The sequence below is a fragment of the Benincasa hispida genome, chromosome 1 (assembly GCF_009727055.1).
Source record: "Benincasa hispida cultivar B227 chromosome 1, ASM972705v1, whole genome shotgun sequence".
Taxonomy (NCBI): domain Eukaryota; kingdom Viridiplantae; phylum Streptophyta; class Magnoliopsida; order Cucurbitales; family Cucurbitaceae; genus Benincasa; species Benincasa hispida.
This window is the reverse complement of record NC_052349.1, coordinates 39,861,181-39,881,013: the sequence shown is the minus strand read 5'-3', so window position 1 is coordinate 39,881,013 and position 19,833 is coordinate 39,861,181. Positions and strand designations below refer to the sequence as shown.

Below are 19,833 nucleotides of genomic sequence, written 5' to 3'. Positions count from 1 at the left end.
ACATCTAACTCCTTAAGTACCATTGATTCCTCTAATGAACAATAAGTCATAGTCTCACTATGACCGGGTCCTCTCTTCCCAATGGAGGGTGTGACCACTATGTTCAAGACCCGGAATCAACCCTTAAGGAAGCAATTTCTACTTACCCCTGCATCGGGGAAGGAGTGAATTCCGTCTTGTGAAGTTGAGTTCCCAGCTCCTCAATCAGAAAAATCCCCAAAATGATAGGTTTGTTAAGTTGGCAATCTGGCCACTCTCACCCATACAAATCAAATGACCGCCTTCATGAGCAAAAGTTCACAACTCACATAGGATTCAGGTCATGTCATCTATGGTCATCCTAGTGAAATGTAAATCTCTATTATTAACGGTATTATATAAAGAAACAAATCATTTCGTGGTCCGGTCTTATACAAACTCTTTGTATAGGATACCCTGCTTGCATGTCTCTACATGAATGATCAGGATCAGATCATTTGTAGCACTTTACAATATTTGTAACATCTACAAAGCGGGTCGTATCCATAGTGTTACCAGGATAAGGTACCAAACCCTATCCATCTACACCACTTAGGTTATTATTTAAACAAGATCCACCTGTATGTCTTTACGTACTTGTTTAAATTTACATAAAATAACCTCGGATCTTAGTTTATTGGATTGAGTAAATGCTTATAAAATAACACTTATTTTATTAATAACAATATGTTTACACAGAGTTTACAAACTACGAGATTACAAGGAGATTTAGGACACCATTCCCAACACTATAATCACCACGATTCATTTGGATAATTGGTAAATCTATTTGTAAATTCAAATAATTTTACAAACAAAATTGGACATAAGATTTTAAATACTTATAGGATTTTGGAAAGATTACAGAATTTGAAGAAAATTTAAAAAGATGTAAGATTTAGTATGAGATTTGTAAAGATTACATACTATTTTGGAAAATTATGTAGAATCTCGGTTGTGCGATATTTCAAAAGCATAAAAGAACCGATAGGTTGAATATAAGATGAAAATATTAGTTTTTTTTATTCAAATTTAGATGAGAATCACAAGAAAAAACTATTTGAATGCTTTTTCATAAAAGTTACTAGTTGTGAAAGATAAAATATTTTATGTTATTTCTAACAATTTTTTCTATTTTGTTCCTTCCGTTTTAATACAAATTGGAGATAGAAGATCTATTTTATTCGTTCTTTTTTAATACAAATTGGAGGTGATAGATTTCAACCACGAACCTATAGATACTAGTTGAGGTTAGTCCTTATTGGCCAACTTTGTTCCTTCTTCATGAGAACTTAACCATAGTTGAGCTTAAGCGCTAGCAAACGCAACACCCTAACGCTAAGTTTCGGGCCGGGTTACAACGGAAAAAAAAGGAGCGAAATTTTCCGGTGGGAAATTGAGCGAATTCGTTCATTCTCCTGCTAGAAAAAGGCGATCGGCATATATTTCAGGTGATCTTCCTCAACTTCTTCTGTTCTATTCTGTCCTGTTTGTTGCAGATCATTCCACCGAAATCTTCCATTCTCATATTATTACTAAGCACTCGAGATTTCATATATATTTATACGCAACTTGAAAAAATCTGTTGGGGATATATATTATATCCAAATTGATACAATTTCTTGCTCAAAAAATCATGTCGTAGTATATAATAATTAGGATAGAGGAAGATGCACTTTGGCCATTCCAATTTTCTTGTGGCGGTTCCCACTGAAAATGTGAAAATTTGTTAGTTTCTGTTTAAACAATTCCGCAAGTGATTCAAGTGAGCCTAGGCTTAGACGCGAGGATGTTATTTACTGACCCCTGATGTATTTGGTGATCCCAAACTAGCAGCTTGACTCTTTAAATTGTTGGGAGTAATGATATATATAAACTGAATACTCTAGGAAGCTGATCAAACCTCAACTAGATATAATACATACTGTATATAATAATAATGTTCAAACCAAAAGTAAGTCAAATAATACAACAAGGCTTATGAATTGAAATAACTAAGAATCTCAATATGGTTGCAAGCAGACTATAGCAATCGTCTTAGTAGGATACAATGACTAACTTCGGTAAAAATGCAATCTCGAACTACTTGAATCTGATAGAACTTTTGGATACTTGCTCTCAACTTAACTCAAGATCAAAATAAAAAAAGAAAGGAGAGAACACTTCAATTTGGAATGAGATGCTACAAATGAAGAAACAAGTTGCTATTTATAAGCTAGCGACTTAGTAACTCTCCAAAATATAAAATAAAATCAAATAAATACAAAAATTGAAACATTTGTCAAATTTAACTTATTTGAGTTGTTACTTGACCACAATCAAATAAAACTCATTCAAATTGAAGGAAATACAAATCTAATTTTCATATATGTTAAATTTGTAAATGAAACATTATCTAATTTGAAGTTTCAATCCAATTTAAAAGTTTCTAACCATGAATTTAATCTATATAATTAAATTAATTTGTTTATGTTTCAATATTCAATTGTTTCACTTTCTTTCACAATAAAAATATTCAACATAAATTTGTAGTGGAGGTTGTTTATTTATTTATTTTGCAGGAATTAATGTGAATGCTTGACTCCGAGCATAACAATTCTGAATTCTTAATCATGGAAAATGGAAACAAGGACGGTGTGCCTGAAGCATTGACAAAATTGACAGATACCGATGATTCTAGAGGTAAGAGGGCCTTTTTTCTTTGAGACACATGAACATGTATGTCCATACTTCTTCGTTACTTCCATACGTACTATTTGATGGTTTTTATGCTTGTTTGGTTGGTTTTGGCTAGGTTCCTTGTGTTTGTATTCCTTTCTTCAAGCCCCCGAAATATTTCGATTTCGTTATTCGTGTTTTTGAATACTCATCAATATTGTTGCTGACCTGATGCTTGCGTGGTTAATTATTGATATTCTCTTCAAATTTGGATTTAGTCTTCTCAATGCATTGATGTTGGCGGAACTTAGAATGGCACCTGTTTAACTGTCATGGTAGTCAGGCTAATTGACTATGATGCTAACTGAAATAACTGGGATAGGAGTAGGGAAGTGACAATGTACTGGGAATTGCACTGCATAGTTTACCGCTCTAGTATTACATTTTCTTTGATTTTAGGCTGAAAGGAAAATGGTCGAAGTATATAATTATTGTACAGTTCATAATTAAATGGTTCATTTGTCTGTAAATTTGAAGTAAAATATTCTTTGGCATCTGATGGGGGGAATTTGCTTCTGCTTTAGTTTTTAATATAAGTCCCAATTAGGATTTTGATGTGTCCACCACAACTAAATTACCTGCCTTGAATTCATAGACTTCGGAGTTCCTGTCAGCAATTGTTTCATAATCTGAATCTGCAGATTATTATTTCTCTTGGAACTTAATTATTCTTCTGCAATATCTTCAGCTTCTATGTTCCAGGTAGTGGAGTTGGTTTTAGAAACTGGTTCAACAGCTTGTCTATGAAGTATTGTATGGTAGCTTCCCTATAGTTTAGTTTTTTTAAAATGATTGAAAGGAAGCTCTTGAGATGAGCATAAGTCCACTGCATCGTCTTTGTCCACTTAGAACAAAATAGATTTCCAAATGTATGATTGAGCGCATCTATGCTAGCTTACCATGGCCTTGAAGAACTCGAAGGATTTTGAACCATCATCACAAAGAATTTTGAAATGAATCCTTTCTTACCAAAAGAAGAAAAAAACATGAATACTCTCCAGTATACAGCAATATAATTTTCCCAGGGAAGTTTCTTATATTGGTTGGATCCTATTTCAAAATCAGCTTTGGCTTAGGACGGTGGGGAGTGGCTTTTCAAAGCTCTTTCAGGTTGGTGTTTGAAGGGAAAGGCAAAAATTACTTTGGAGTTGTGCGGCTTGAACCCCCTTTTGGCTTCTTTGGAAGTGGTGCTCTAGTCATTTTCTTCAATTGGTCATTTAATTGTTATTCATGGTTATTACAGATTTGAAATCAGCAAAGTTTCAACGTGTAATAATGTGCTTATTCCTGTTGAATATGAAGTTATAGATGTGCCTACCCTGCCTCCCAACTGCAGAATAAGTTCGCGTGGATTCAAGAGAAGAGTTACTTCTGGTTGGTCTGAGATGATTGACTTGACTAAGTCTCCTACCTTTATCCAATTGTAGAACGATGGATGGATTTGGATTCTGCATATAATATAGGCATAGGTTGGTTTTGATACTTTTCAAGTGTGAAAGAAACGTGCATTTTGCCAATGAGGAAGTAGTTTCTGTGTACTGCTACAGATAGCATTTTCAATCCTTTCAGAGGCAACGTGGGTCAAGTTTGGCTGACCAAATAGAGAGGGAAACAGCATGTTGTCAAGTGTACAGATCGGAAGGGCATTCTTTTTGTAGCTGTATCGGGAGGGGATTCTCTCTACTCCTAGGTAGCCTTTTAGTCTTTCGTTTTGAATCTATATCAGTTTCTTATTTTAAAACGATTAATTTTCCCAGTAATGGTCATCAATATTCAAGACAAAGAGGGGTGTAAGGCTGGATCATAGAGGAGCACTTTCAATTTTTTTAACATCAGCAAGGGAAGCCTTAACTTTAATGCCGGTACCCTTTTTTCCCGTCTTTAAGGCCTGCCACGTACTTCTCTTTAGAAGAAAGGGGGATTTTTGTATGTAGAAGAGCCTATAAAGGGGTAGTCCTCTATCGACAAGAGAAAAGAAGACCGTCCTTTCCTATTTTCTCCAGGGGGAACCAGAATTTTGTTTTCTCTTACCATTTGAGTCCAGCTTTGCTATTTCAGAAATACATTCTTTCTTTGTTTGAGCTTTTTTTCCATCTAATAGACATAATCAACATTTTTTCTTTAATTTTTTAATTCATTTTTACAAAGTGTCAAAGACATAATCAACACCTCTTGGAACTCCTTCAAAATTTATGGGCGAGAGGGAAGTCAGTTTGGTTGCTAAAGTGACTAGCTAACCAAGAAAGGGAGCCTGGAGAGATGGAGTGTGGTTAATATTTTCCATGTTTGAAAATCGTAGCTCTGCTACCTCTAAATTTTCTGTTGACTTCAATTGAGAAAGATGAGAAAGATTTCTTTTCCACTACCTTTGGACTCCATTTGTTTGGATAAGAAACTAAACGAATCATTATTGACAAGAAACTAACTTTTTATTGATAATATGAAAAGTACAAGAAGAAACTAGAGGGGAAAGGCTCTCTGACTTATGTTATTGTTAATAACAGGAGTTTTAATTACATAGTGGAAAGAATTGGGTACACGTCTTGAGGTGTTAAAAGTGAGCTATCTCCCACGTTTCCTCCCATTTTTCTTCCACGGGTCAAATCTGGAATTCCACTTTTTGTATTGTCTAAAGCAAGTTTTTTCTCCCGTCACTCCTAGAGCACAATTTGAGAGGCTGTCAAAATGATGAAGTAATTAATCTTTGATTTTTGGATTTGTACTTTTGAGCTCTGTCTCTTTAGAAAAAGTTTAAATATTTTATTTTATTGAAATTTGCTGTCTTATTTTCAGATTGGAAGAATGAGAACATGTGTAAGGCAGCTACTATCCTATTGAAGCATATTGATAAATTCTCTCTTTTGCAGCAATGAATAAATTTTAATTTTCTTGGAAGATGAGATATTTGTGTTCAATAAAAAAGTAATTGTTTCATTGTGGAGGCCAAGTAATGTTAAGTTCGTTTGAAAAACAGATTAAACACTTTTGGCTGTACCTGCAGTCCAAAAAGATTTTTCACAAAGATTGCATATGATAGGTTTGGAAGTAGACATAGGGAGTTTCTTTTCTTGACAACTTAAGCTATAATGATACCTCCAAGATCCCCTTCGATTTTCCACAAAGATTGTTTTGGATATTCTGATCATGAAAGCTCCTTGGATTGTTTCAGCTCCTGGTCGGTGTGTCAATTGCCACAACGACAGCAAATCCCTCATACACATTTTGATCTATTGCAACCATGCTCAATCCTTCTGAACAAAGATTTTGGCTGCTTTCAACTACTTCATGGTCTTCCCAAATGATCCACATACTCTTCTCCAATTGCTCTTCATTAGCCACCCCTGCAAGAAGGAAAAGGAAGTAATATGGTCCTTCATCAATCATCACTAAACTCTTCCTATACCACATATGGCTCGCGTGCAACCACTACACTTTTGAGGACAAAGTGACCGAGTTCTCTATTTTCTTTGAACATCTCTCTCTTGGTGTAAATTCACCCAAATTCTTTTGTGATCACAACCTTACTACTTTTACTGCACAGTGGAATTGCTTTTTGTGATCTTCATGGCTATCTTAACCTTTTTGTAATTTCATACCATTAATGAAATTTAGTTTGATCGTTTCTCATAAAATAATAATAATAATAATAACAATGCCTCCAAGAGCCGAACTCTAGTCAAACATTGACCTTCTTTAGGAATTTAAAACTTCTGAATAGTAATCTGATAGAGTCTCAATTATATATTTACTATTTTGGCTCAAATAGCCTAGGAAGCTGAGACCCCCTCCCTGTTACAAGCTCAACAAGCTCAGTTTCTAAATAAAAAGATTCATACCCCCCTGTGCTTCTACCCTCCTATCTTTATAACAAACAGTCACTCCCTCTACTAACAGAATTCCCCCTTTACTACCGAATTTGTTACAGATTTGGTGGCCCCCATTCTAACTAATTTTATTCTCTCCCATATTTACATTTGTGCCCTTTTCCCCAATCTTCTTATTGGCCTTTCTTTCATACTTCCTAAATATGGGGGGTCTATCATTACCCTCCCCCCAAAGCACCACCTTGTCCTCAAGGTGAAAGTCAGGGAATTGCTCAACTATTTGTGCTCCTCCTTCCCATGTTGCATCTTCTACTGGTAAATCTTCCCACCGTATGAGTACTTCAAAGTCATTAGGTGATGATATCGTCGAACCAATCTTTCTAACTCCTAAAACTGACAATGGTTTTAGCTGCTTTCCGAATGGCCCCACCGTTGGTGAAGAGAATCGTGGTAGTATGGTCCCCTCGGCTTTCCTTAATTGTGAAACGTGTAATACTGGATGTATGGTGACATTGGGAGGTAGATCAAGCTTATATGCCACTGGTCCGACCTTTTGGGTTATCTGAAAAGGTCAAATGTAGCGTGGTGCCAGTTTTGGGTGCTTGTGCATCAATAGTGATCCTTGACGGTATGGCTTGAGCTTGATGTACCCGCAGTCCGAGACTTCAAAGTTCACTTCTCTTCGTTTTGAATCTGCTAGAGCCTTCATTCTTTGTTGTGTTGCTTCCAATGTTTTCTTCAACTGCTTGAGCATCTCATCTCTGTTTTTGAGTAGCACGTCTACGTCTCCTACTATGGCATTCCCTTATGTGTAATGGATGAGTGTAGGTGCTGGTCTGCCGTACAATACCTCGTAAGGTGTACATTTGATGGCTGTGTGGTAAGATGTGTTATAATTATATTCAGCCCATGCTAGCCACTTGTGCCATTGCGAAGGAGTTTCCATGGTAAAGTAGTGGAGGTATGCCTCTAAGCCTCGGTTGACCACTTACGTTTGTCCATCCGTTTGTGGATGGTAGGATGAGCTCCTCTTGAGTTACGTTCCCATCAGCTTAAACAGTTCTTCCCAAAATAGGCTAGTAAACACCTTATCTCTGTCAGATATGATGCTTCTTGGTACTCCATGCAGTTGTAAAACTTCCTTCATGAACCAAGTAGCCACGGTTGCTGCGGTATAGGGGTGGCGAAGAGCGATGAAGTGTGCATATTTGGATAACCTATCAACCACCACCAAGATTGAGTTGTATCCCTCGGATTTTGACAGTCCCTCTACAAAATCCATGCTGATGTCTTGCCAAGTGAGCTCAGGTATTGGCAGAGGTTGGAGTAGTCCAGCAGGGGCTAAGGCCAAGTACTTGGCTTGTTGACAGATAGAGCAATCCCCTACAAATGCCTTTACCCTTGCTTTCATCCCTGTCCAGAAGAACTCCTTCTTTAACCGTTGATACATTTTCACTATCCCATTGTGCCTTCCAATTGGATTGTTGTGGAATTCTTGTAGGAGTAATGGGATGGTAGGTGACTGTGATGGAAGCACAATATGCTGCTTATATAGTAGGAGCTCTCCCTGAAGTTCATATCCTCGAGGGTGTGGTTGCTCCGCTCGGATGTTATCCCTGATTGCTCTTAGTTCCGGATCTTGCTCAATTTGACTAGTGAACACTTCCTGGTTGAGGGCACGCATTACACTGATCATGGTCATTTCCATCGTGGTAGGCAGCCTAGACAATGCATCTGCGGCCGAGTTTTCCATTCCTTTCTTATATTCTATCTCGAACTCATATCCTATTAATTTAGCCACCCATTTCTGGTATTCCCCTGCTATAATACGTTGTTCTAATAAGAATTTGAGACTTTTCTGGTCTGTTCGCACAATGAACCTTCTTCCCAATAGATAGGGGCGCCATTTCTGTATAGCCATGACTATAGCAATCAGTTCTCGTTCGTAAGCAGCCTTGAGTCGGTGCGTGGGTGGGAGGGCCTTACTGAAGTATGCCACCGGTCTTCCTTCTTGCATTAATACTACTCCAACTCCTACCCCGGAGGCATCTGTTTCGATTATGAATGTTTGATTGAAATCAGGGAGCTTGAGGGTAGGTAGTTGGGCCATCCGTTGCTTCAAGACCTTGAAGGCCTCCTGAGTATCCTTGTTCCACTGTAGTTTATCCTTCTTGAGTTGCTGTGTTAGAGGGAAAGCCAGCGACCCATAATGAGATACAAACATGCGGTAGTAACCTGTTAACCCAAGGAATCCTCTGAGTTGTTTAACCGTTGTTGGTGTTGGCCATTAGAGCATAGCTTCCACTTTTGAAGGGTCTGCTGCCACTCCCTGTTCTGATATGATATGCCCCAAATAATCTATTTGCTTTGCCCCAAACGTACACTTCTTAAGATTGGCCATAAATTGGTTATCCTCCAATGCTTGCAACACCACGGATAGATGACGCATATGATCACATAAAGAAGAACTGTAGATTAGGATATCATCGAAAAATACTAACACAAATTTTCTTAAGTATGGGTGCAAGAGATCATTCATTACCGATTGGAATGTAGATGAGGGGTTTCTCAATCTGAATGGCATGACTAGAAACTCATAATGGCCTTCATGAGTGCAGAATGCAATCTTGTGTATGTCTGAAGGCTACCCGAATTTGATGGTATCCTGACTTCAAGTTAATCTTGGAGAAGACTCGTGCACCGGCCAATTAATCAAGGAGTTCTTCAACCATTGGGACAGGGAAATTGTCTGGCACTGTGACTTGGTTTAATGCCCTATAGTCAACACAAAATCGCCAGCTTCTGTCCTTCTTCTTTACTAATAACACAGGGCTTGAGAAAGGACTTACACTGGGCTAAATGATCCCGACAGTGAGCATCTCTTCAACCAGCTTCTCAATCTCGTCCTTCTGGAATTGTGGGTATCTATATGGCCTGACATTCACTGGTCCTGCCCCTGGCTTGAGTTCAATGTGATGTTCATGATGCCGCACTAGAGGTAGCCCCTCCACTGATCTGAAAACGGATTGGTATTTTCTTAGAATCTCTTGTATTTCCGGTTGTGGTTCTACTATTGATCACGCCTCTCCATCCTTTTCAGAGGTCATGAGTGAGTTCAGCTCAAGAAGGATGCCCTGGCCCCCTCCTTTTACCAATTTCATCATCGACTTTAATGAGATTTGAGCTTTCATCAGGTTGCGGTTTCCTTGCAAGTGTATCCACCAATCACCTACCTGAAATTCCATCTCTGACGTTCCCTAATCGCATTTGACCTGTCCCAAAGTCATCAGCCATTGCACTCCCAATACCACATCAGCACTGCCCAGGGGCAAGGGAAAGAAGTCATTGATAATAGTTAAGTTAGGGAGATTAAGAATTACCCCTTTGCCCGTTGTCCTCACTGATGTCCCTGTTCCCAGCATTATCCCATAACTTTTCGTTGGCGTCTGTGGCAGTTTTAGGGTCGATACTAGTTCGTTGTCGATGAAGTTGTGTGATGCACCACTGTCGATGAGAACAATCACGTCCTTGTCTCCTATAGCCCCCCGACTTTAATCGTTCGGGGTGAATCGATCCCTGCCAGAGAATTTAGGGACAGCTCCGTTGCCTTTTGCTCGCTAGCCTCCACCACCATTGATTCCAATGTAGTCGTCATCGGCATCTCGGCCTCCCCTGGTTCGTCCTCTGTTTCCTTAATCTCAGCTCCTTCCTCCTCATCGTGGTATAACAAGATACTCAACTCCCTCTTTTTACAATGGTGCCCCGGTGTATACTTCTCTTCACATCGGTAACAAAGTCCCTTATCCCTCCGGTTTTGCATCTCACTGTCGGACAGCCGCTTGAAAGCTGGCCATGAACGATTTTCCATTGATGTCTTTTAAAGTAACAGAGTTTGAAGATGTACCTGACGTGCGGGTCGGGTTGAGAGAGATTGTTCGGGCAGCTGATTGCGTGTTCTAGACTTGAGTTGGAGGTGGGTTGACCTGTGGTCGAGTTGAGCCTGAGTTTGAAGATGCGCTTGTCGACTTTGTTGGGTTCGGGTTGCCCCATTTTTTTCTTCGAGCCTCCTCCGTATCTTCTATTATTTGGGCCATCCTCATTTTTTCCTTCAGCCCAATTAATTTGAACATTCTCATTTCGATTTGAATATCTTCTTTCAGCCCACTAACAAACTTACTTTCTAATGTCTCATCTGAGAGGTCTTTCAACGGCCCTGAGAGTTGCTCGAATCGCCGCCGGTATGCTCGCACACTGCCGTCCTGCTTCAAGGTCAGAAATTGTGCTCTCCGATCTTCCTCTTTGACTGGTAGGAAACGCAGTAGGAGTTGTTCTTTAAATTTGGCCCAGGTGTCCATCGGCGTTCTCTCTTCCTCCCATTGACGCCACTTTAGTGCCTCCCCTTCCAAACACAAAATCGCAGCCTCGATTTTGTCCTTCTCCGATAACCGGTTCACAACAAAATACCTTTCAACTCTGTGAAACCATCCCATCGGGTCTTCACCTGGCTCTCCTTTGAATATTGGTATTTCCAGCTTTCTCAGTTGCTTATCGAACAACAACAGTTCCTTTCTTTCGCCGCCTTCCTCTCTCGTTGGTTGTTTTCCTCTGTCAGTCACTGTCCTCTATGATGACCCCGATTCCCTTTCCTTGGCTGTTTCTGATTTCCTCGACCAGACCTCCAATGCCCGCATCATCTTCTGCTCCATAGTCTCCCCTAATGCTTCGATTTTTGCAGTCATCATGTTCTCAGTAATCTGCTGCATCTCTCCAAACCTCTGATCCATTCTGTTTTCCATCCCAACTTGAAGTAAGGTGAGTTGTTCCTCCATAGCTGATAGTCTTGCCTCCATCTTCTTCACCATACCCTTTCCCACGAATCGAATGGCTCTGATACCAGATTGATAGAGTCTCAATTATATATTTACTATTTTGGCTCAAATAGCCTAGGAAGCCGAGACCCCCTCCCTGTTACAAGCTCAGCAAGCTCATGTTTCTAAATAAAAAGATTCATACCCCCCGTGCTTCTATCCTCCTATCTTTATAACAAACAGTCACTCCCTTCTACTAACAGAATTTCCCCTCTACTAACCGAATTTGTTATAGATTTGGTGGCCCCCATTCTAACTAATTTTATTCTCTCCCACATTTACATTTGTGCCCTTCTCCCCAACCTTCTTATGGGCCCTTCTTTCATACTTCCTAAATATGGGAGGTCTATCATAATCCAGCTCATTTGTATGATGGGTTATTGATCTTTTATCTCTAATAAATATGAAAGAAACGATTGTGCTGAAAAGATTCCAAAGATTTCCTTTCCAATCGATAGGGTGACAATCTTACAGGATGGATATGGAAAATCATTTACTTAGACAAGTTCTCCATAAAGGTCACATATTCTGATAACATTCCGAATGAAGCCACCTACCTGGGGATTATACTCAGCAGCAGAGCACTTCTTTTGAGCATGATCTGTGCATTTGCTGTGATGAACCTCTCGATTTCCAGTCATTTGCACACAAGTACCTTCTTTGCTAATATTGCAATGATTCTAATTGAGGTCTGCTCAATCCATTAAGGTTGGCAGCATTTATTACAGCCTCCATAACTGTCATGTTTTGCCTGTAACATTAACTAATTGAAATAAGAGATCATATAAAATGAAAGGACATAAAAAAACTATTAAATATCTTTTGGGATTTTACTACATCGGTTGTACCAGTGATTTATTTGTTCTTTCTGAAAACTGTCAAATGCTTGATAAAGGATCTGGATTTTTTTTAATAATCGTCCGTTAAACTTTTGTTTCTAATGTAGAATCTGCAGTTAAAGTGAAATGTAAGGATCAGCGAGACGCTTTGCCTGGAGAACCTAAATGTGTTGTATGTGGTCGCTATGGGGAATACATATGTGATGAGACAGATGATGATATTTGCAGCATGGAATGTAAACAATCACTTCTACGCAAAGTGGCAAATAGATTGTCTCCAGATATGCCACCTCTTAAAAGACTTCCTGCAGCCGATGAATGTGTATATGTTAAGTCGGGTTCTTCTTCTTTGACTTGTGACCAAACTGAGTTGCTTAGGAGAAAACTTGGAATCAGTATAAAGGGAGACCTAGATTGTGCTCCTATATTGTCATTTTCTTACGGCAACCTTCCTCAGAAGCTCCTCCAGAATCTTGAGACTGCAGGCTATGAGATGCCTACACCTGTCCAGATGCAAGCTATACCAGCTGCTTGTTTGGGTAAAAATCTGCTGGTTTCAGCTGAGACCGGCTCTGGAAAGACCGTGTCCTATCTAGTCCCAATAGTTTCCTACTGTGCGCGTGTTCGTCTTGAGTGTTTCCATTGCGAAAAGAAGCCACTAGCTATGGTTCTTACACCTACTAGAGAGCTTTGCATTCAAGTTGAAGAACAAGCGAAGTTGCTTGGAAAAGGCTTGCCATTTAAAACTGCCCTTGTTGTTGGTGGTGATGCTCTAGCTGGACAGCTCCATCGTATCCAGCAAGGAGTTGAGCTGATTGTTGCTACTCCTGGCAGGTTGGTTGATCTTTTGACAAAGCACGACATTGAACTTGATGAAGTGAGGACTTTTGTTCTGGATGAAGTGGATTGCTTGCTCCAGAAAGGCTTTCGTGATCAGGTATTACAAATTTTCAGGGCTCTTTCAAGACCACAAATCTTGATGTATACTGCAACTACCTCTCCCGAAGTAGAGAAGATGGCAAGATCTATGGGAGATGGCACTGTTACTATATCTGCGGGCATGTCAAATAAACCAACCAAGGCTTTGAAGCAGCTTGTTATCTGGGTAGAATCAAAGAATAAGAAACAAAAGCTCTTTGACATATTAACTAGTAAACAACATTTTATGCCACCTCTCGTAGTATATGTTGGCTCAAGGCTTGGAGCCGATCTCCTTTCCAATGCAATTACTGTTACCACTGGGATAAAGGCATTGTCAATTCACGGGCACAAGTCAATGAAGGAGAGACGAGAAGCCATGAAGTCATTTCTGGTGGGAGAAGTTCAAGTGATGGTGGCTACTGGGATTTTGGGTCGAGGGATGGATCTTCTGTGTGTGAGGCAAGTGATTATATTTGATATGCCAAATTCCATTAAGGAGTATGTTCACCAGATTGGCCGGGCATCTAGACTTGGAGAGGAGGGCAAAGCCATAGTGTTTGTGAATGGGGAAAATAAGAATTTATTTCAAGATTTAGTGGAGACTTTAAAGTCTTCTGGAGCACCTATTCCTCGAGAACTTTTGAATTCACATTATACAGCAAAATCTTCGTACACTGCCAAACACCAGAAGAAACGAAAGCATTCTTAGATGTAAATCTGTGGAAGATTTTCTATCCCAGTATTGGCATTAAGTAGGTCTCTATCTACTTTGACGAATTTACTCAGGCTTATTAAACCTGTGAAGGCACTGGAGTTTTGTAATTACACGTGGCAGAGTAAATTCCTTGCAGTCTGCTGGCAGAATGACTGAGGGGCATGGTATTTGAAGCTTCCCAAGGGTCTAGCTTTGGAAGGTAAGCAATGCACTAGTAGTATGTTTAGGAGTGATTCTGAAATTGTTGGAATTATTTTTGTCATTTTTAAAATAACTATGAAAATCTTTGATCACTCAAAATTAATTTAATATTTAATTTACGCTTTGAAATGCAATGTTCGAATCATATTTGATTTTGAATGATTGAAACTTAAATGCATATTTCAAAGTAATTTTTAAAATGACAAATTTTAAAATCACTTTCAAACCTACCTTAAGTTTGGAACTTCGGCTAGAAGAAATGCATACCCGAGTATTATTCAAAAAATAATTAACAATTTTTTTCTTCCAGAACAAAGAAGGCCTGCACCAACGCTACTATGCTTCAAGAATGTCATGATGAGACGGACGTGCATTTCAACTTGGAGAGGTAATTAAAGTGGGTGGCTATGAATATATCTAAATTTTGGAGTGATGAAACCCATAACACTAGAGAATTTCTAGGATGGCAGTAGTACTACCTTCATTCTTTGTCATAAGAGAGGCATTCTGAAGTCCATGAAAATGACGTGTCAAGTGTTGAATGGAAGGAGTATATAAAGTAATTTTCGGACCACCTGAGCTTACCATCTCATCAACATTTACAATGGAAGTTCATGGAATTCGAAATTTGGAGGATCGGTCAAATCTCTTTTATTATTGTTGGAAGTTGAAAGGAGGGAATTCTCCAAATGATAGATACAGAGGCAATGGATGAAAAAACGACGACTTGAATCAAAATTATGATCCACAAGTTTGCATGTGGTGGATTGTGGAAGAGATGCCTCTATGTATAAATAAATGTAGTTAAATTTTTCCGTTGGATGTAAACGGGTAGTGCTCATCTTCAATTGTTTGCCCAAAAAGAGGGACGTTCTCAATTAAATTTATAAATATTGTATTTTTTTCCTAAAATAAAAGAAAAAAAGATTATATGGGCATTGTGATAGTGGGTTCATTTTGCTGTAATGCTGCGGAGACTTGAATCACATTTTTTTTTTGGAGCTAGAGTAGAGATGTCGAAAAAAAAATCCGTTAGAGGTTCATGAGAACGGAGTGGGGAATCCCTAAATACACGAGAAATGAGGGAGGGAGTGGAAAATCTTTTTCCCCATTTACAATTCGGGGTTGGGGATAGGGATTATATTCCCCGTCCTTGGCTTCGTCCCATGCCCCACCTCGACTTTTGTAATATTTAAGATAAGATGTTCTAATAATTGTTAAATTTTAATTTTTACAAGTTATGAGAATTTAATCTTTTAATTATTTTTTTTCAAATTGTATTTGATTATTGTTTTTATTAGTAAAATTGATAATATTTTATTTAATTGAAAATTATATTAGAAATATTTAAGGAATTGTTAAAAAAAAAAAATACACATTTAATTGAAATTTTAAAAAAATTGTTAAAAAATAAAGGCGGGAAACTTGATCTGTCGAAATCTTTGTGAAGAATCTCTATCCATTTCCAGTAGGGAAATTCATTGGGACAAGGACGAAATGCTCTATCCCTGTCCTGTGAACATCTCTAGATAAGAGATCTAAAAAAGTTATAGAAAGAGATTTAGTTACATTTCTTAAGATTAACGGCTACTAGTTTTAATAGGGAAGAAAAACACAACAAAAATTTATCCTAATTTTGTAATTCGTTATATATCATTTTTTTTTTTGTCTCTTTCAAAATGATGCTCCATAGTTGGCTGTTCATTACAAATTTTCTCCTTTTTTTTTTCTTCTTTTCTTTTTAAACTATTCTATAGGTTCTATCTTGCTTGATTGGTCCTTTTATTATTTCACTCTTTCAATGAAATGGGTCAGTTTATTAAAAAAAAAAAAAAAATGAAACTTGAGATAGTGACATGAAATTGTGTAATGAAGAGAATATGTCATTAAATGGGGTGTAATATGACCAGCATTATTGGTAATTAGAAAAGAAAATTCCACAAGTAAATTATGAGTTAAGTTGGCGAAGGAGACCGGTTGTTTACTAATTTTAAGTTTACTCGCTCTAAAACACGTGTGATGCAAATGAAATTTGTTGATAAAATTTTAATAATAGATTAATATAAATTTTATTAAATTTAAATAAATAAATATATGACACGAGAATTGAAATTAATAAAATAGTCAATAGCCAAAATTATATATATCTTATTTTGTGTTAATTCACAACAAATATAAAATGAGTTATACTTGTTTGATAATCTTTGGAAGACTAGGAACATATATTTTGATGGTGAGATACAAATTTTGAATCAATATAGTTTTCATGGGAATTAAAATGTAAATTTTGTATATGAAATTAAAAAGTGATGAAATAACAATATAAATTATCAACAAACTCATGAATAATATATTTGATGATTACTGGTTTTGCTGACATGTTTGTGTAATTCAAAAAGATTTATTTTCAAATAAAAATTTAGAGATATATATGATACTAATACCTTTATTTTAGATCTTTTGAATCTATCAAATTTGATTTTGTTGCTCATTACTATAGTTATCATGGGTAGTTCTACTATCACAATAAATAAAAAATGTTAAATTTAAACATATGAAAAAGAAAAACAAACAAAAATTTTGGTTCAAACAAAGATTTTGATAAAGTTGAAACTATAGGAATCTAATCAAATATCTAACTGAAAATAATAAAATAATAATAAAAAAAAATTTCACAAACTAACAAAACTTGCATGCTCAACATTTAAATTTTAAAATATATAAATTGATAAATCTTTGTTATGATTGAAAAGTAATATGCTCCATATAATTATGTTGCTACCAAAAGGAACAAAACTAAAATATACTAAATAATTTTTCAATTGGGGGAAGATCCATTTGACAAATTGAAAATTAAAAAGTTTCTTATAATTTCCTATAAAGAATCATGAAGTGGAAGCATTGATTAAAAACATATAATAATGAATTAAATTGTGGCACCATTTACATTCCAAGTCTTCTAGGGGGTCTTTGGTGCGCAGGTTTGAAATCTTAAGCTTGAGAATGTTAAACCTAGGGGCTAGGCTGCGAGGTTTAGGTAGCCTGGGTTTTAGAAAATTGTGTTTCGAGTGCAGATTTTAGAAGTCTGGGTTTAAGAAATCTATGCTTGAAGTGCAAGCTTAGGAAGTCTGGAAATGAAGTGCATATTTATAAATCTTGAGTTTGTGAAATATTTTCTTATATTTAATCAATTCCTTTGATTTGCATGGGTGAGAGTGTCCAGTTTCGCCGATTCAATATGCCTACCATTTTGGGGATTCGTTTGATTGAGAAGCTGGGAACACGGCTTCACAAGAGGGAATTCACTCATTCCCTATTGGTAGGGTAAGTAGATAAATTGTTTCCTTAAGGGCTGATTCCGGGGCTTGAACAATGAGGCACCTCATCCTCTCCTGATCAAAGAGGGATTCGATTATAGCTGGACTACAACTAGTTGTTCATTAAAGGGATCAATGGTACTTAAGAAGTTAGATGTAACTATAGTGGCAAAATGGTAATTTTGAACCAGCTGTACTTACGAGCAATTTGTGAAGGGTCAACGCATTGTTGATTGGATATATCCAATGGACAGAGAAATATATCTATAGTGCGAAGAGTGCAACTATCGATCTTTAGTGGAGTGATCAAAAGTTAATGTAGGTTGATTAATTTAATTAAAAGAATTTAGTTAATTAATCAAGTATCATTGGAGCTTCAATCTATAGGTCCATAAGGTCCCCTCGTTAGCTCAATTAGGTTTGAGATTAATTTGAATTGTCCAAATTAATTAAAGAGATTTAATTATATAAAAAATTAATATAATGTATATGATACATTATAATATAAAGTTTTTGTGAGAGAAACAAATATTTGAATATGATTCAAATATTAATTATATGAATATAATTCATATAAAAATTATAGGTTAAAATTAATGTGAATTAAATTCATATTAATTCTATAGGTTATATGAGAGATTAAATAAACTTTAGGTTATATTATATGTGATATAACATATGGTTTGAATATGTATGTATACACCACCACTTTCCTACTAGGCTTAGGCCATGCTCGTCGCCTCTGTACCCGAAACCGCTACCCAAGCGAGTCACTGTTCAAGGTTTGGCTTCTGATTATGCCATTACTCGCACCTCTGACCTCAAATCAAACAAAATAGATAGAATGATTCTTTTTGTGTTTCTAATAATAATACAATTGAGACTTAGGGGACTTGTTCGACAAATAGCGATTCTCTTCTTTCGACTGCTAAGTGAGCCGGGGTATTCAACACATTCAACACATGGAACAGGTTCATCATAGCTAACCGTCCTGATCAGTAGAATAAGGACTCTTATGTATATATATATAATAAAGTTAGTAATTATATATTTATATATTTATTAAAAATTTAAAATATATTTTATTTAAATTTGATTTTAAATAAAAGGGACGTAGTTTTTTATTCAACCAACCTCCCCTTCAATCTCTCATAACTCTTCATTCTACGTGGGGAGATGGGGTTCACGTTTCAAAGCATTTTTTTGGTTTTCTCTCCTTGCGTTTTCTCTGTAAAAAAAAAAAAAAAAAAAGAAGAAAAAAAGAAAAAAAGAAGAAGGAGAATAAAAACGTTATCTATGAAAAAACTCATCAAGCAAATCTCTCTCAAAATCCCTCATCCCTTCCCTAAATTAATCGATTGCGAGCCCACAACTCTGCATTGATTCTCAACCTTGAGGTTAATGGGGAAGCCCTCGTGGTCGTGCCGATAGAAGATCCAAATCACTTGGGATCCGTTGTTGCATTGGTGAAGGTGAGACCGAGATTGCATTTGTTTGGTAGATCGAAGAGGAAAAACGTGAAGAATTTGGTTCTTCAAGGGTAAGTCCATTTTTTCCTTTCTTTTCTTCTCTTTAAAGCATGCTGTGATTTTTTTTATTATTTATTTTGTGAATTAAATTTCATACGTTTATCTGAGTTTTCTATTTATAATCGAATTGAAAATTAAAACGTATGTCGTTCACACTCTTCCGCCTGGGATTCAATCCCTTCAAAACTAACAATTACACTCTTCACACTACAATTTTTTCTGTGTCCATGACTCCATTAGGTATAACCAATCAACGGTGTGTTGACCCTTCATAAACTGCTCGTAAGTATAGTTAGGGCAAAATTACCGTTTTGCCCCTATAGTTACATCTAGCTCCTTAAGTACCACTAATTTCTCTAATGAATAACAAGTTATAGTCTTACTATAACCGAACCCTTCTTGGTCCAGGAGAGGGTGTGGTGCCACATTGTTCAAGCTCCGGAATCAGCCCTTAAGGGAGCAATTTCTCTACTTACTCTAACTATAGAGGAGGAGTGGATTTCTTCTTGTGTAGATGCATTTTCAACTCCCCCAATCAGACGAATCCCAAAAATGGTAGGCATATTGAGTCGGCGAATCTGGCCACTCTCACCCATGCAGATCAAAGGACTACCTTCATAGGCAAGAGTTCACAACTCATTCAGGATTCAGGTCAAGTCACCTATGGTCATCCTAGTAAAATCTAAGTCTCTACTAGCAACGGTGTTATATAGAGAGACTATTCATTTCATGGTCTGATCTTATACAAACTCTTTGTATAGAATACTCCCGCTCACATGTCTCCACATGAATGATTATGATTAGATCATTTATAGCAGTTTACAACAATTGTAACAACTACAAAGTGGGTCGTATTCGTAGTATCACCAGGATAAGGTACCTA

General features: G+C 37.1%; 1 protein-coding gene across 2 annotated transcripts; it reads left to right on the top strand.

The window, feature by feature from the left end:
* The first annotated feature begins 1,261 nt into the window (after nt 1-1,261).
* On the top strand, nt 1,262-15,042 carry LOC120081372 (DEAD-box ATP-dependent RNA helicase 41). 2 transcript variants are annotated; one of them, XM_039036201.1, is made up of 4 exons: nt 1,262-1,469; nt 2,580-2,700; nt 12,384-14,102; nt 14,415-15,042. In XM_039036201.1, exons 2-3 carry the CDS (start codon nt 2,592-2,594, stop codon nt 13,895-13,897), a joined length of 1,623 nt encoding a protein of 540 aa, XP_038892129.1. In that variant the 5' UTR covers nt 1,262-1,469; nt 2,580-2,591; the 3' UTR covers nt 13,898-14,102; nt 14,415-15,042. The 2 variants fall into 2 exon arrangements, with proteins under 2 accessions (XP_038892129.1, XP_038892120.1); XM_039036192.1 differs by having other exon boundaries at nt 1,264-1,469; nt 12,375-14,102.
* Nucleotides 15,043-19,833: the final 4,791 nt, after the last annotated feature.

Bases quoted from the DNA above. Each gene is read 5' to 3' on its own strand.
- LOC120081372 (XM_039036192.1), top strand. From the start codon at position 2,592: ATGCTTGACTCCGAGCATAACAATTCTGAATTCTTAATCATGGAAAAT. The intron at 2,701-12,374 runs GTAAGAGGGCCT...TTTCTAATGTAG, and splicing joins AGATACCGATGATTCTAGAG to AATCTGCAGTTAAAGTGAAA.